The 14199-nt window shown below is 34.3% G+C and overlaps 5 protein-coding genes across 5 annotated transcripts; 3 read left to right on the top strand and 2 right to left on the bottom strand.

Moving 5' to 3' along the window:
- Positions 1-1907: 1907 nt before the first annotated feature.
- PHYBLDRAFT_171560 (hypothetical protein) lies at positions 1908-3249 on the bottom strand (the record flags this gene model as incomplete). The annotated part of the gene is made up of 2 exons (XM_018436628.1): positions 1908-2168; positions 2269-3249. The coding sequence occupies 2 exons, from the start codon at positions 3247-3249 to the stop codon at positions 1908-1910; spliced, it is 1242 nt and encodes a 413-aa protein (XP_018288214.1).
- Positions 3250-3650: 401 nt separating this feature from the next.
- On the top strand, positions 3651-4723 carry PHYBLDRAFT_171559 (hypothetical protein; the record flags this gene model as incomplete). Its single annotated transcript, XM_018436627.1, has 4 exons — positions 3651-3846; positions 4048-4349; positions 4469-4536; positions 4654-4723. The coding sequence occupies 4 exons, from the start codon at positions 3651-3653 to the stop codon at positions 4721-4723; spliced, it is 636 nt and encodes a 211-aa protein (XP_018288213.1).
- Positions 4724-6681: 1958 nt separating this feature from the next.
- On the bottom strand, positions 6682-7480 carry PHYBLDRAFT_171558 (hypothetical protein; the record flags this gene model as incomplete). The annotated part of the gene is made up of 2 exons (XM_018436626.1): positions 6682-6956; positions 7372-7480. 2 exons carry the CDS (start codon positions 7478-7480, stop codon positions 6682-6684), a joined length of 384 nt encoding a protein of 127 aa, XP_018288212.1.
- An 839-nt stretch (positions 7481-8319) lies between these two features.
- Positions 8320-9236, top strand: PHYBLDRAFT_60072 (hypothetical protein; the record flags this gene model as incomplete). The annotated part of the gene is made up of 4 exons (XM_018440595.1): positions 8320-8390; positions 8570-8631; positions 8877-8933; positions 9106-9236. 4 exons carry the CDS (start codon positions 8320-8322, stop codon positions 9234-9236), a joined length of 321 nt encoding a protein of 106 aa, XP_018288211.1.
- A 3122-nt stretch (positions 9237-12358) lies between these two features.
- Positions 12359-13623, top strand: PHYBLDRAFT_89330 (carbohydrate esterase family 4 protein; the record flags this gene model as incomplete). Its single annotated transcript, XM_018443712.1, has 2 exons — positions 12359-13123; positions 13189-13623. Coding segments are annotated over 2 exons (1200 nt in total), but the record flags the coding sequence as incomplete, so codon positions are not given.
- Positions 13624-14199: the final 576 nt, after the last annotated feature.

Raw genomic sequence — 14199 nt, 5'->3', positions numbered from 1 at the left:
AAATGTAAAGTCGTGTCTGTAAAATAAACATCTTACTGCAATTCTTATTTATAATTATAGGAAGCACATTCTTGTTGTCTTTCCTGTCAATCAAGGACCATATCAAAAGAAAAGAACTCCCAGTGTTATCTACTGCAGTCTTTGAGCATGTTCCTTTTTACTCAAATGTACAAGCTAAAACCATTTGAAGACCCTTGCCATTAAAAATCCCAGTAATAATTTCCTCATACTTTAGAATAAAGACCTTGCTGTCTATAAACTTACATCCACAATATTCAAAATCATGACATAATATAAAAAAAAAGATGTGCCCCTTAATTTTTCCAAAGAACTAAAATTGGTCCACTTTGCCTGTTTTTTTTTAAGAATCCTTACTAATAAACCATATAGTCATCAATTTCTTAAGCCTGATATTTGACTAAACTTAGATGTGTAGGTTAACAAGTCGATTGAATTAAGAATGTTTTCTTAGTCATTCTTCGATCCAAATTGTTTCTTTTTAAATGATCTTGAGCTCAATAAGTCAAAAATCAGCTTGGAATGAAAAGAATCGACTCTTTCCTTTTTCATATAATAAATACATTGATAGGAAAGTAGGGGCTTTTTATAAAAAAAAAATAAGGTAGGTCGTAACTATGAGTAGTTTGTAGTATACGCCTTACAGCGTCTTTTCTTCTCCTCTATCCAAGCATACCCGATTATAATATATGTCAAACAAACAAACATGCTTAATACTATACGGCTATAAACATTTGGTTATTTGTTAATTTCTATAAGATACCATTATGTATACGTGGATTTAAATATGGTAGCCTAAATGAAAGTAGAGTAGAATTTAATGAGCAGAATCACAAAATAAATGATGGCTAAAGACATGGTTCACGATTCGTTTGAGAATTATGTTGTTTTGTGCATATCATATATATATACGTCTGCCTTGCCTGAATGAAAGTCCCATTTTTAGGAAGACCGAAAACTGATGCTTGGGATACTGGACAGACATTTTGTGCTAGACAAAAATTGGCTAGAACAATGTGTATAGAATTTGTTACTCGAATGTAAGGCTTTAAGCATTTCTACCATAATTCAAGGTCTCAGTAAGCTCTCTACCTGTCATTGAATATTGTATACATATATATAGCAATATTAATTAGATATATGGTATTCCAGTCTTTTTTCTCTAAAAAATTCATTATGATTATTTATTTTAAACTTAAAATCCACCGATGAGTTCAAATTGAAAGTTTTAAGTCCAAGAGCTATATGACAATAAACATTAAAGGAAAACGGTTATAAATAAAGTCTTCACCTTTCCTTTCCTTTCCTTTCCTTTTGAAATTCATCTCACCTAGTAATGCGAGCAATAAATACTCTGGCTTTTATAGCTTAAACAAGGCTTAAAATGCTTCAATAAGAAAATTTACAATTTTGAACATTCATTGAATCGATTAAAACTTTCCCATAAAACGGTTTATCCTTTTAGTAAAATTTAGCGCCAGACAATATGGTCTCATAGCTCTATTTTTGAAAACGAATAGTAAAAGAGAAATAAAATAGGTATAACTTCCTCTACACATGTAAAAATATTGCATTTTTACTTAGGATCTTATTTTCATTGTCATTTCCTTACGAGAAATTTATCATAATATTTTACAATGTGAGGTTAACAGAAAACCTTGTATCTCTAAGAATATGGCTGAATTGGTAAACAAGAATTCTGGAAATCTAACCTTGTGATAATAAGATATCATTGACGTGAGACAAAGACTTAGAGTATTAATTCAAATTGCCTTCAAGCAGTAATATTGTAGACATAATAATAATAACAGGTAGTAAAGTAATTAAAGTAATATAAAGCCATTGCAGAAATTTGAGGATGGAAATTTATTAGATATAATACAAAAAGTTTAGGCTCTAGTTGAACCCTTTACTTTGCGTCGTCGTAATGTTCCGCCAGTCAGTTTTTCTTGACGAGATACACGACGTGATCGCATCCCAGGTTGCGAGTTGCGGAAACAATCAACAGAACGTTGAATAAGCCCCCGGCTTCCTGAGAGAATTTCGCAATTTAAGACAGTAAGCTTCCATCCTTGTTCATTGCATTCGGTTTCATAATTCCAACGATTCCCAGTATAATCTTGTTGAGAACAAAGAGCTCGAGGGTAGACCTTTGTTTGTTTGATTTTTAAAAAAAAGAAGAAAGGATCAGTTTGAGCCCAATACTTGATAGCTTAATTAATAAAGAGCAGAAACTAAAAGGAAACTTACAGCATTGGTCTTGCGATATTGTGGAGTTAAATGTGTAATATCGACATTATCAATATCAACTCGAATTTTGTAATGTCTCTCCACACGATTTGCAGAATAAACGAATGTAATGTATGGAACCCCAAAATCAATACTATCTACTGGCTCATTAGTTGCCAATGAAACTCTTGATGCCACAGACGTGTTTGCTGAAGTACGACGACGGGTGTTTTGTTTTCGGGTTGATCCGTTGTTCGTGGATCTTCTGCGTGCTTGTGTGCGGGAGATGGAACTACCGTCGGCATATATTGGACTGGGTAGGTTTTGCGGAGTTGATGAGCGGATGGGAGAAGATCCCAAGTTTGACAGCGGTGACAAGACTGGACTGACTTGAGCAGAGTCTGTATGAGGTTGATCCATATGAAAAGCCGGGGGACTGAACGAACCAACAGCGCTGGTGTAATCATACTGAGAGTCAGAGTCTTGTGTGTTGTATCCAACTTGATCTGAATCATAGCTATGTATCTCTTCATATGTCTCTCCACCAAATTGTTGGCCTGTAATGGTTGTATTAAATGCGAGAGGATCTACAGTGACCGAGGGAGAAATTGAATTCTGTGACATGACTCTTGGATAAAGTACATTATTTACAGTCGGTTCATTTATTTTATTATCTCCAGGATAAGCCAGATCGGGTCTCCACAAGCTGTATACGGTAGCGCAAGTATCCATGGCATTTACCGGGACGTCTTGAGTCAAATAATTGTCATTTTGCAGTGGCCAAATTGAATTCTCTTCGAATACGCCTCTTTCGGTATGTAAATCAGAACTTATATTTACTGGCATGAGTGCTTCAAGGTACTCATTGTCATAGTCTGCAACGTCTCCAGGCGGCCACATTGAATATGTATCAAGGCGAATCTCAGAGCCATAACTAATGCTTGAAGGGTCAAGAGTAGAAGGTACTTCTTCTTGTAGACTCTGGCTCATAAATGCTTGCATAATTTTGATAGCCAGAATGGGAGATCTCGAGGGATTAAAAGAAGAGAAAAAAAAAGATTTAGAAATCTCAATAAGTCGGCTAGATATAGTCAGCCAGGACAAGAGCGGAGAAATTGGGTTAAGTATGATAGAGCTCTTTTTGTGCGGCTATTTAGTTTCTCGGTGTTTGGAAATTACAAACGAACTATATAATAATGTTTGTTTGTAATGCACGACTCTTCTAAGTCAACGTAACAACAAATACAAGACCAAGTAAGAAGTCTTGGGTATTTTATTTTATTATTGTACGTGCGATATCCCCAGAAAATCGGAAGCTATATCTTCTTTAAGTTCTTATATTGAGACACTTTATGATAAAATTGTATGAGTTTCTTATCATTATTTGATCCTTTTACTCTACAATGACTCTTTTAGGCACTCGTCGGAATCCCGAACAATGGCCGCGCAACTTAAAGGTAGATCAATATGAAGTAAGGCTTCCCTCAACTACACAGCATAACTTTCCAAGTCTAAATAGTTTTTCTAAAAAGATCCTAGTAGTTCATGTAAGCATTGCCCATTGTTTTGGAAATAAGAGTGTCAACTGTGCTTTGCGCCGTATGTTTAATTCAGGCGATAATTCTGGTCGATCAAGGTACTTCTTCAGTCCTTATACCAAAGTTCGTATTGTTCTATATCATAAACATTTCTTAAAAATATATCCTCATATTAGGTAAACTCTAGAATAAGCTTATTACACAAAATACCTTTATTTAATATTACAAATACACACTTTTATTGTTAATTAATCAATCTGAGAAAATGTCAAGACAGCTCCTAGTGATATTAATTTAAGAGGACTTCGTTTATACATATATATGTGCGCGTGTGGAAAAACAAGTGTTGAACAAGCCAGTATTGCCATTGCTGTAATAAGTAGTCTGTACCTTCCTTTTCTCCTGTGTAAGTTCTCGCGCATTTGGAAAGTAAATGTCGATAAAGTTGGAATGCCTTATATATGTAAATCATTTGCTACGTATTGTTTACACGAAGTGTATGGTCTTCTCGGGCCGAGCCGTAACTGGTTTAAGCTGGGAAACAGACTGCCAGACTTTGGAGAAGTAAAAAAAAATCGGTGGTGTCTTAACCTTATAGAATAGACGGAGTCTCGGGCTTGTTGGTATTTAATTCTTGGAGAAATATAAGGCGAGATAATACATACATACATACATTATAAGAGTTTTGGCGTTGGGTACCAGTATTTAAAGCTATTACTCATATTCACTTTTCAAATGAATTCCATATAAAGTAATATTTACGGCAAGAACGTTATTTTGAATAGTGTCCTTGGAGAGTAACATAAGAGCTCAGAGTAATTAAAATCAAAAGAAAATATTGAATATTGAATACTAATAACTTTCCAAGGGCCGATCAGAAGAGTCAAAAGAGTAACAAGATTCGCAGGATAAAGAGAATAACTGTATTAGAGATATAATAGCATAATATGAAAGTGAGTGTATATATATTGGCCGTGTAATTTATTAGTTACTTATATCAATTGATTGTTCAAAAAATAAAATAAATGATATGGATATAGAGCATTTAATACATGTATACTATACTTACATAAAAAGTAATATTTTCTGCTCTTAAATACTATTGATTAAAAAAAAACATGGGTTTATAGACTACCTTTACTCAAAAGAGCAATCTGGTATTCTTTTCTCCGATTGGCACAACCTAATATATATTTATTCTTTGTAATAACAGATAAACAGTGTATAATACTCTATGCGAGAATAGAATTCATCTTGAGCGATTAAAGTATGGCTACATACACTATAGAAAAAAGCATTTACACTTCTTTGAAAAGTCTATTCAGAGCTGGCAAATAATTAGTGAAGGCACGTTTTTTTTTCTGGTCAAGTGATGTGGCTGATTATCTATTTCGTTGTGGCGGATTTGTGTACAATAAAGGAAATGCCGGATATATGTATGATGCAATGATGATTTCGCTAGTGTCCAATTTGGAAGTGTGGCGCGACAGCCATTGAGTCCCATTATTGATAAGTATAATTATTTGTAGCTAATTGTCAATTACGTTTACTCACGCAAGATCCTGCTTCTCTATAATCCAGTGACCAAGCAAATTCTCATTCAAAACAAACAAATAATTGATTGTATTAAATAAATAAAAAACTAAAGAGATCAAATGAGCTTGTTTTCGGAATTTTAATTTCTCAGAATATATACAACAAGAAGTACAGCTCTAAAACGATAAGGTTCTTTATTAGCGTTTAAACTTGAGATTAATGGAACTTGAATTTTTCTTAGGCAAACAATAACTCGTTTTTAAACGAGAATAAAAAGAACCGATATAAAGCACTTTTAGTTTTTAAATAAACAATGATTACTTTGTAGAGTATCTACATGTAGATATATACATTCCTTCAGACAGAGAACCGTATTCGAGACAACGATATGTATAAGTTGCCATTAACGTTATTTGAGATTTTGAAAATATTTCATTAAACACTTATATTGCGTTGTCATATTATTCCGCAATTTCTGCAGGCACTATCCAACCAGGTGTAAGTTGTAGTAAAGGCCATTTATGTGATCAAATGACAAGTCTGTATTTACAAAATTATTAGATTCAATAATAAGCAAAATCATTTTAACCTCTTGTACCTTTATCGCCCAAAATGCATCAACTTACCAAGTAAAATATTGCCAGATCTCTGTCTATATCTGAACTGGCGTTAAAGTACTCTAGTAAAACTTTCTTGTAAACCGAGGAGCTTTCTATACCCTTTGTCAAACATCCCATTTCCAAAAGATTTCATAGGTAGCTTATCTTTATTATAATGGGTCTTTTCTGGCTTCCAGTGTATTTTTTTTTTAGTTTTCTAAAATAAACAGCGTATGAATATGGTAGTCGACCCAACATTTTGCTACCACTAACATTATATCATTTGGAACTGCCTTTATTCTGTCTTTAGGTCTATGTACTTTTTTTTTCTTTCTTCCTTTTCTTCGGAATCTTCTTTTTTTTTTTGGCTTAGACTTACTATATTTCTCAATGACATTGATAATGTGGTATACAAACCGCAATTGAGTGAAATATAAGTTTCACAAACCAGAACGAATACTACAATTGCTAATGAACCTGGCAGGGTCACATCTCAGAAATGTAACACACACCGGGCACTCGTACACTTCACACTGCTTCAGTAATAAGCACTCATTAACCGAAGGAGATCTTAAATTAGGGAACCAAACATCTATATAAATAGTCATAATCTTCTTTCTTAAACAAACAACATTCTCGCAGTACCTATTGTTCCCTTTTCAAATCTTATTCATATGTCTCAGATCAAAATATTCGGTACTTCTTCTGTAGCCCTTTGTATGGCTCGGTTTAAATTAAAGCACATATATTCTTTTGAAAAACTATTGAACTTCAATATACTTTGAAGATGTTTCCAAATATAGCCAAAATACTGAACATATGTAGAGATATTTACAGTTTCTGTGGTTGATCTCTTTAATAAAACCGTATTTATTCCTTGATGAAAAGAATCCTGAGCTGACGACGGTTTTCAATATCTCCATAATATACAGCAAGCACTTAGTTTTTTCTCGGATTAAGACTACAAGGAGAAATTCCGATATCTCGATCAGAATAATAAACGTGATATTCAGTAGTTTTTGCTGTACGTTTTTTCCTAAAAAATGACACATTAATAATAAAATCATTGGATCTTATTATATTAGAGAAAACCAATTTATTCTTTCTTTCTAGATTTTGCAAATCTTGCAAAACATTATATTATTTACAATACGATTGTCTGTTAAATTGAGTATAAATGCATATGCACTCATACCTACCTATCCAACAGAAGAGTAATTAAATCAACCATCTTAAGAAAGATTTCAACCTTGGAATTGTAGGTAGGATGGGAATTTCATACCAAAAAAAAGTTGAAAGAGCGTTGTGACTCATTTATATCAACATCCATTTCAATGAAAGTACAGTTCCCAACAAAAATAGACGAGTAAGCTTATTTTTTATGATGTAGGCTAGTACAGGTATAAATGATCTAAGAGAAGTAAACGGGGCTTCCGGAATAGCTATCTTACGTATGTTAATCGATGAAAGTTTACCGCATATTGTGCCAATTGCTGGTTTTTCTGTCACCAAAGGCTCTGGGAAGTTCATCAGGTAAGACTTGTGTACATCCACAAACATTTCATAGCAACAATTATGGACAGCCTTTTTATTATTGTAATAAAAACCCCTGTTTGTCTTAGGGCAAAAGAAACTCGTTGGTTATTTTATAAACAATAATATACTTTTTATATGCTTACATTTGTGAATAGCTTATACTATCACAGACAATAGAGAGATTCAATCTGGATCCATAACATTTCACGGTAACATTTGTGTATATAGTAGCCGTTTAAACACAATTAGATGCTAGATAGCTTAATTACCCATCTTCACGCGCTATTAAATAAGCTAGAGTCTGTTTTGAAGAGAAACTGCTCCAAAAAGTCAACGAGTTTTTCGGTATGGCCTTGATGTTTCTTAGTGGTTTCTTTAACACTAAATGTGTTCCGCAGTACCATTTTCTTGCTCATAGCTTGATCATAATAGGTCATCATACAGTAGTTCACAAACGACAGTGCGTAAATTATAAGGCCTCAAATATAATTTGATACAGGCTGTACTTTCTTCGTGGCGAATGTCTTGCATGGCAGCCTTAGGATTGTGTACAACATAACTTTTCTAGCTATAGAAGTATGCTCTTTCAATAGTCCTTGTATTTATTTTTATTTACGGCGTATGGTTTGAATTTTTTTATCTGGAGCTTTTGTGGTCCTCTGTATAGCAGCTAAAGCATACCGACCTTAGTTCTATTGGATTAACCTCGTGCTTATGGCCTTTTGTATTCAGTAAGTTTTTTATGCTTTGTACTGATTATAGTATCCCAATATGTATTATATATTGCTGTTCTATTTTCTATGTCATGTATGTATATAGACGAATAAATATATGTCTACCACGTGCCAATTTCGATGCAAAATATGCACATTGATCGCTTCTTTTTGTATGATACCCAGACTTGTTGCGATCGTTGTACCTGGCCTCGGATAATGTATAGAATGCATTAAGTTACATATAAATATATAAAGGTATACACTACTTATGAATTTTATCTTGTTTTTCTTCTATTTATTCCCTTGGACTCCTTATCTTCTTTAAGGTTCCATGATCTTTCTCCAAGAACTATTTAGTTTTTGACAAAAGGAGAATAAATATATATATTGATGTTAGCAAAAAGCGAGAGACGAAAGTGTGTAACGATGGTTATGAGGAAGCCATATCAGCCAATGATAGTACTTTATGATTAAAGACATCAAAATCCAAAAGTACGAATTTTGTTTAGCATCTTTGTCGTCTCAATTTGCGAGGTGATATTGTCAAAAAAAAGATATCTAAAAATTAAATTTAATTCCTACACAAATAGATCCAAATTCGTCTCAATTTTAAGTAGAAACACTGTAATATAGAGCATGATCGTTATAATATATGTTGGATAAATAATATCTTATTATGGAATGTCTCAGGATTATATATTTAGATATTTTCTTCGGGGAACAACTTTTTGAGGAACCCGGCTTTACAAATCTTGTAACAAGTAAACCAAATGATTAATTTTACGGGGCATTGTACAGATATTGAGCCATTAAGAGGGTAATATAATACTCTAATAATAACATATAGGCTATTGCGACTGCTTTCAAAAAAGCTATTTTCTTTTTAGTAAAGATATCAACAATATTTAAACAATATTCCTCGTTAATAAATAGTTTCAGATCAACTGATGACATATTTTGGCTGGAGGATATTAATTTCTGGCTTAATGACTCTGTATAAACCAAGATATCTTGCATTGGAAGTAGCACGGTTGAGTTATGAGATTACTGTAATATCAATCTAATGTACTTTCCCAATGCTTAGCAAGCAAAAGAAGGTACAAATGAGATATACTATTTTTATGTATGCAGTTCAAGATAGTTAATAAAGTGAGAAATTAATATGGTGTCACTCTAAAATACCATATATTCATATTCCAATGAATTTATTTCAATCCAAAACGGCTATTAAGAAAGGTGACAGACAAAAGTCGTGTATCTTTTGTGAATAGTATTAATATCTGTAGTAGTACAATTTCCACTACCATTTATTCAAACATGTGTGTATACATTTAGATATAAGGCTTAACAAGTGATCCTAAATATACACAATATAAGTGGAGCAGAACGTTAAGAAATAAGACTCGGTTTTGTATGGCAGTTTTCAAATATTATAAATAGAGTGGTTTTTCTCCGTATAGCTTAGGAATATATTTAGAGTTGATTCGTAATATCAATGTAGGTTTATTATACGATTAACGTTGTATGTCCCTCTTATCAATAACCGTAGGCTAATATGATGATTTTATAACGGCAGTGTTTATATACTATATATATATAATGATTTACAAGCTGAATATTCTTTTGAATGACTAATGAAAACACAATAATGGATCCAACTCAAGGCAGTAATTACCGCTCCTGTACTCAAGATATATGTTTGTAAGTCGCGGGTAATGATGTATGGTTTTGATTTATTTAATGCAAAAGGCTTATTTGCTTTTTGTATAATCCCACAACCTATTAAATATGCAGTGTATAATTGGAAATTCTTACTATTACCTGATCTACTTTTATATAAAGATTATAATATAATTCATCAGCTTATATTATCATCGGGCATATTCAAAGTAAAGCCATTTACAAGGTATGGGTCAAGATAGAGCAAATACATTCTAAAGACATATATCATACATATATATATGATTGATCAACTCGCTTAGCTTCACATAAAATAAGGCTTAGTGCCAAAAAATATTGTAGAAACCAAGAATTGACATAGTATTCATAACCAGATCAATATTTACCTTTGATTCTGAATCATGTTCTAACTTTCTTTCTTTCAATTGATATGCTTTACAGTACCACGAGCACTGTGTTACATTACTCGGTGTATGAACGCACGGCCTAAACTTTATGCAGTGGACTACACGTGCGATCAGAATGTTGCCCTGAACTACCTTTTTGAAAGAAAGTCAATTGTATACTTGTTCAAAATATGCACTTTTGATACTGCATATATAGGCCTCGTTCTGTGCGACAATTATCATATTCAATTAAGATAATAATAATAATAATAATAATAATAATAATAATAATAATAAAGCTGGCTCTTCTTCCTTTCTCTCTCTCGATGATGTAAAAACAAGGAAAGAGTCGTTAATCGCTTAATATTTCAACGCAATTATTATTATTATTATTTTATTACTCAAAAAAAATTAAAAAAAGAAATATATGTTTCTTCCCGGTATTAGCAATTAACAGTTATAAATATATAAAGGTATTTATATAAACAGAGTAGAAAAGCCTCGGCTTTATGTAAGGATACAAAGGATAAATCTTATATTTAGAAAAAAAAATACATCTTAATTATTTGACATGGTAAGGAAAATAGAAACGTTCCCAAAATTAGGTACTTGCTACAAATAAGGATTAGTAAATAGGCGCATTAATCTGTATCTTAAAGCCAACGGATAGACTATGAGGAGCCAGGTTCTTCCAATAGAAATGAATAAAGAAAAAAATCCAAGCCACAAGAGAGACATTAAAAATACCCAAAGTCAGTTCCGTGATTTCTATCTTCTAGTCAACACAGTTTATTTTGATAATTGATGCCTTAAATATATATCTTTTTTTTTATAAAGGAAAAAATAATAACTGTCCTTAGAGTCCTACATAAGCTACAAGGGCAAAAAGATATACAGATAGAAAGTCCAATTGAATGATACACACACATAACAAAAAATCAAATAACGATAAAATAGAATACAATAATGTCCGATGAGAAAAACGGACCACACAATATCAAAACTATGGCAGAATATTACAATCATTGAATTCTGTAAGACCATCATACGATTTGGGGAAAATTATATATCTTTCTGCAATTCTAAAGTAAATGATCTAAATTAAAATCAGTAATAAATTGAAGTGATATTAATACTAATATTAATAATAAAAATAATAATAATAATCATAGTAGCAATAAATTGTATATATATAATACATACACATTTGGTACCTTGAGAATTATATCGTAGCCTTGTAGAGAAGTTGCGATAGGGTCTGTGTCGTACACAAATGAAACCTATAACCAACTCCACTGAAACAAATATTTTATACATACATATATATAAAATATAATCCCAGCATAGAACTTGAAATGATTTTTACTTGGTAATTTCTTTCCGTATCTATGGATACTTGAAATTTTCAATAAAGTCAAAACCAGAGATAGACAAACCTTACATTACATTAAATTACATTACCAAAGGATTGTTTACACACATACAGCAACAGCTGGCTCAATTCGATTATTTCCCACAATACAATACATTATTCAAATTAACAAACTGGGTGTGCTCCGACTCGCTACATAAAGGTGCGTATTCTGTCATTGGAATGATACGATTACTGTTTCTGGGATGTTTATATATAGAATTTGTTTTATATTGGCCATATATCAAATCCAGTTCAATCGCAAAACAAATACAGTTGAAGAACTACTTGTAGTATTGTCCAAGTGGTATCAACTCCTGAGTTTACACCTCACGATAGAAAAAATCCTGTGCGATAAGATGGAGTAACATAATCGCACGCGATTCCTTCCTTAAATAGACGTGCATATAACAGAGTATATCTATAGTCATTTGCACGTTTAGCTTTGTTGTAAATATACTGAGATTTTAACCCAAGTCGGGTGTTGGTCAACTCCAAATAAAATAATATTTTTTACTCTGAGCACAAACTCCAGGGGTGTCACATACTAAATTGTACCTGATGTCTTACAGGTCTTCATCTAACGGAGACTAAAAAGCTTGTTTCCGCTCGATAATAAAAAGAGAGTTCAAGCAACAAACTAAGTCCAAAAGTTGTCTTTCCTTTCCTTTCCTTACCAAATCCCCCTTCCTTTCCCTCCCCTTAGACAATGCAAATCAAAGCCATTGCCGTAGCCTTGGCTATTACCCAGGCCGCTACATTCACTAACGCCGCTGCCTCTACTGTCGCAGATACATACTGGAAATCTTTCAAGTCCCCCGTTGATCCCAACAACGTCGTTCTTCCCAGTATCCCTCAAACCACCCTCCACGACGCTGTCAAGGAGTGCACATACTACGAAACCCCTGCTTCTTTTAACTTTGATCCCGCGGAATGGCCTACTACCTGGGAAACTGCAACCTCCAATGGTATGAGCAAATCCAAGGAATTCCTCGATTTGTACAACTCTCTGGATTGGAAGTCAATGCCTGATATCCCAGTTCGCAAGCTCGGATCTAACGGTGCACCCGACATGTCCAGCTATGACAGCGCCAACGATCCAGATTGCTGGTGGTCCGCCACCACCTGTACCAAACCCAAGCATGAGAACATCAATGCTGATATCTATAACTGTCCCGAACCCCAAACCTGGGGTTTGACTTACGACGATGGACCCAACTGCTCCCACAACGCTTTTTACGATTTCCTCCAAGAAAAGAAGTTGAAGGCTTCCATGTTCTACAGTGGATCTAACGTCCTGAACTGGCCATTGGGTGCTCTCCGTGGTATCAAGGATGGTCACCACATTGCTGATCACACCTGGTCTCATCAATTAATGACTACTCTCACCAACGAAGAAGTCCTTGCCGAACTCTACTTTACCCAAAAGGCCATCAAACTTACTACCGGTGTTACACCCAGAATCTGGCGCCCTGTAAGTTATTTGAGAACCCCAGAAAATATCTGTATAAAATACTTACATTCTCTTTATTATTCTAGGCTTTTGGAGATGTCGATGATCGTGTTAGATGGATTGCTACCCAGCTCGGTTTGACCACTGCTCTCTGGGATCTTGACACTGATGACTGGACCGCCGATTCTCCTGAGACTCAAGCCGTAGTTGAGGCCACTTACGACAAGTACATTAAGATGGGTACCGATGGAACCTATGCAAAGTCTGGCAATATTGTCCTGACCCACGAAATTGATGGAAAGACCATGGAACTTGCTATGAAGTACTTGCCTAAGATCCAGACTGCCTACAAGCATGTTGTTGATATCGCCACCTGTGCCAGCATTACAAACCCTTACTTTGAAGATACCGTTGTTTTCCCCACCTTTGCTTCTTATGTTGCTACTGGTGCCAATGGTGGTCAGCCTTCCTCCGGTAACTCCTCTGTCACCCCCGCTAAGGGATCTTCTGCTGCCATCTCTGCCGCTGCCTCTGCCTCTGCCTCGGTCAAGGTTTCTGCCGCTGCCTCTGGAACTGCCGCAGCTGCCTCCAAGGCTGCTGCCTCTAAGGCTGTAACTCCCGCTGGTTCCGTTTCTTCTGCTGCAACTGTCTCCAGTGCTGCCCAGTCTCAGTCAGTAGATTCTGGTGCTTTCACAGTTGGCCCTAACGTTGTCGGCATTGCCGCCTTGGCTATCTTTGCTCTTGTATTCTAAATGTAATTGTATAATATACACGCCATTAGGATAGTGCATCCTTGCGTTTCAGCGAAGCAATAAAACCTATGTTCCCTAATTAATATAAATATATACCCAGTTATACTGTGATGATCATTCTTTTATTGTTGTTGTTCAAAAAGTCAAATGTGTGTATTGTAGCACAGTAGATTAAATTATTTGTAACAATAGATTTTCGTGGTTCATAGAAAAGCTACTTTATTACTAGTTTTTATGTGTGTGTTTTATAATTCTCTCTTTTTGCACAAATATTCCACAAAAAGGAAAGGTGGGCCGTGTTTTTTTTATGCACACTGAGGTAACCATCATAGTCCTGTCAGCTTA

The sequence above is a fragment of the Phycomyces blakesleeanus genome (assembly GCF_001638985.1).
Source record: "Phycomyces blakesleeanus NRRL 1555(-) unplaced genomic scaffold PHYBLscaffold_19, whole genome shotgun sequence".
Lineage (NCBI taxonomy): Eukaryota > Fungi > Mucoromycota > Mucoromycetes > Mucorales > Phycomycetaceae > Phycomyces > Phycomyces blakesleeanus.
This window is presented reverse-complemented; position numbering and strand designations above follow the sequence as displayed.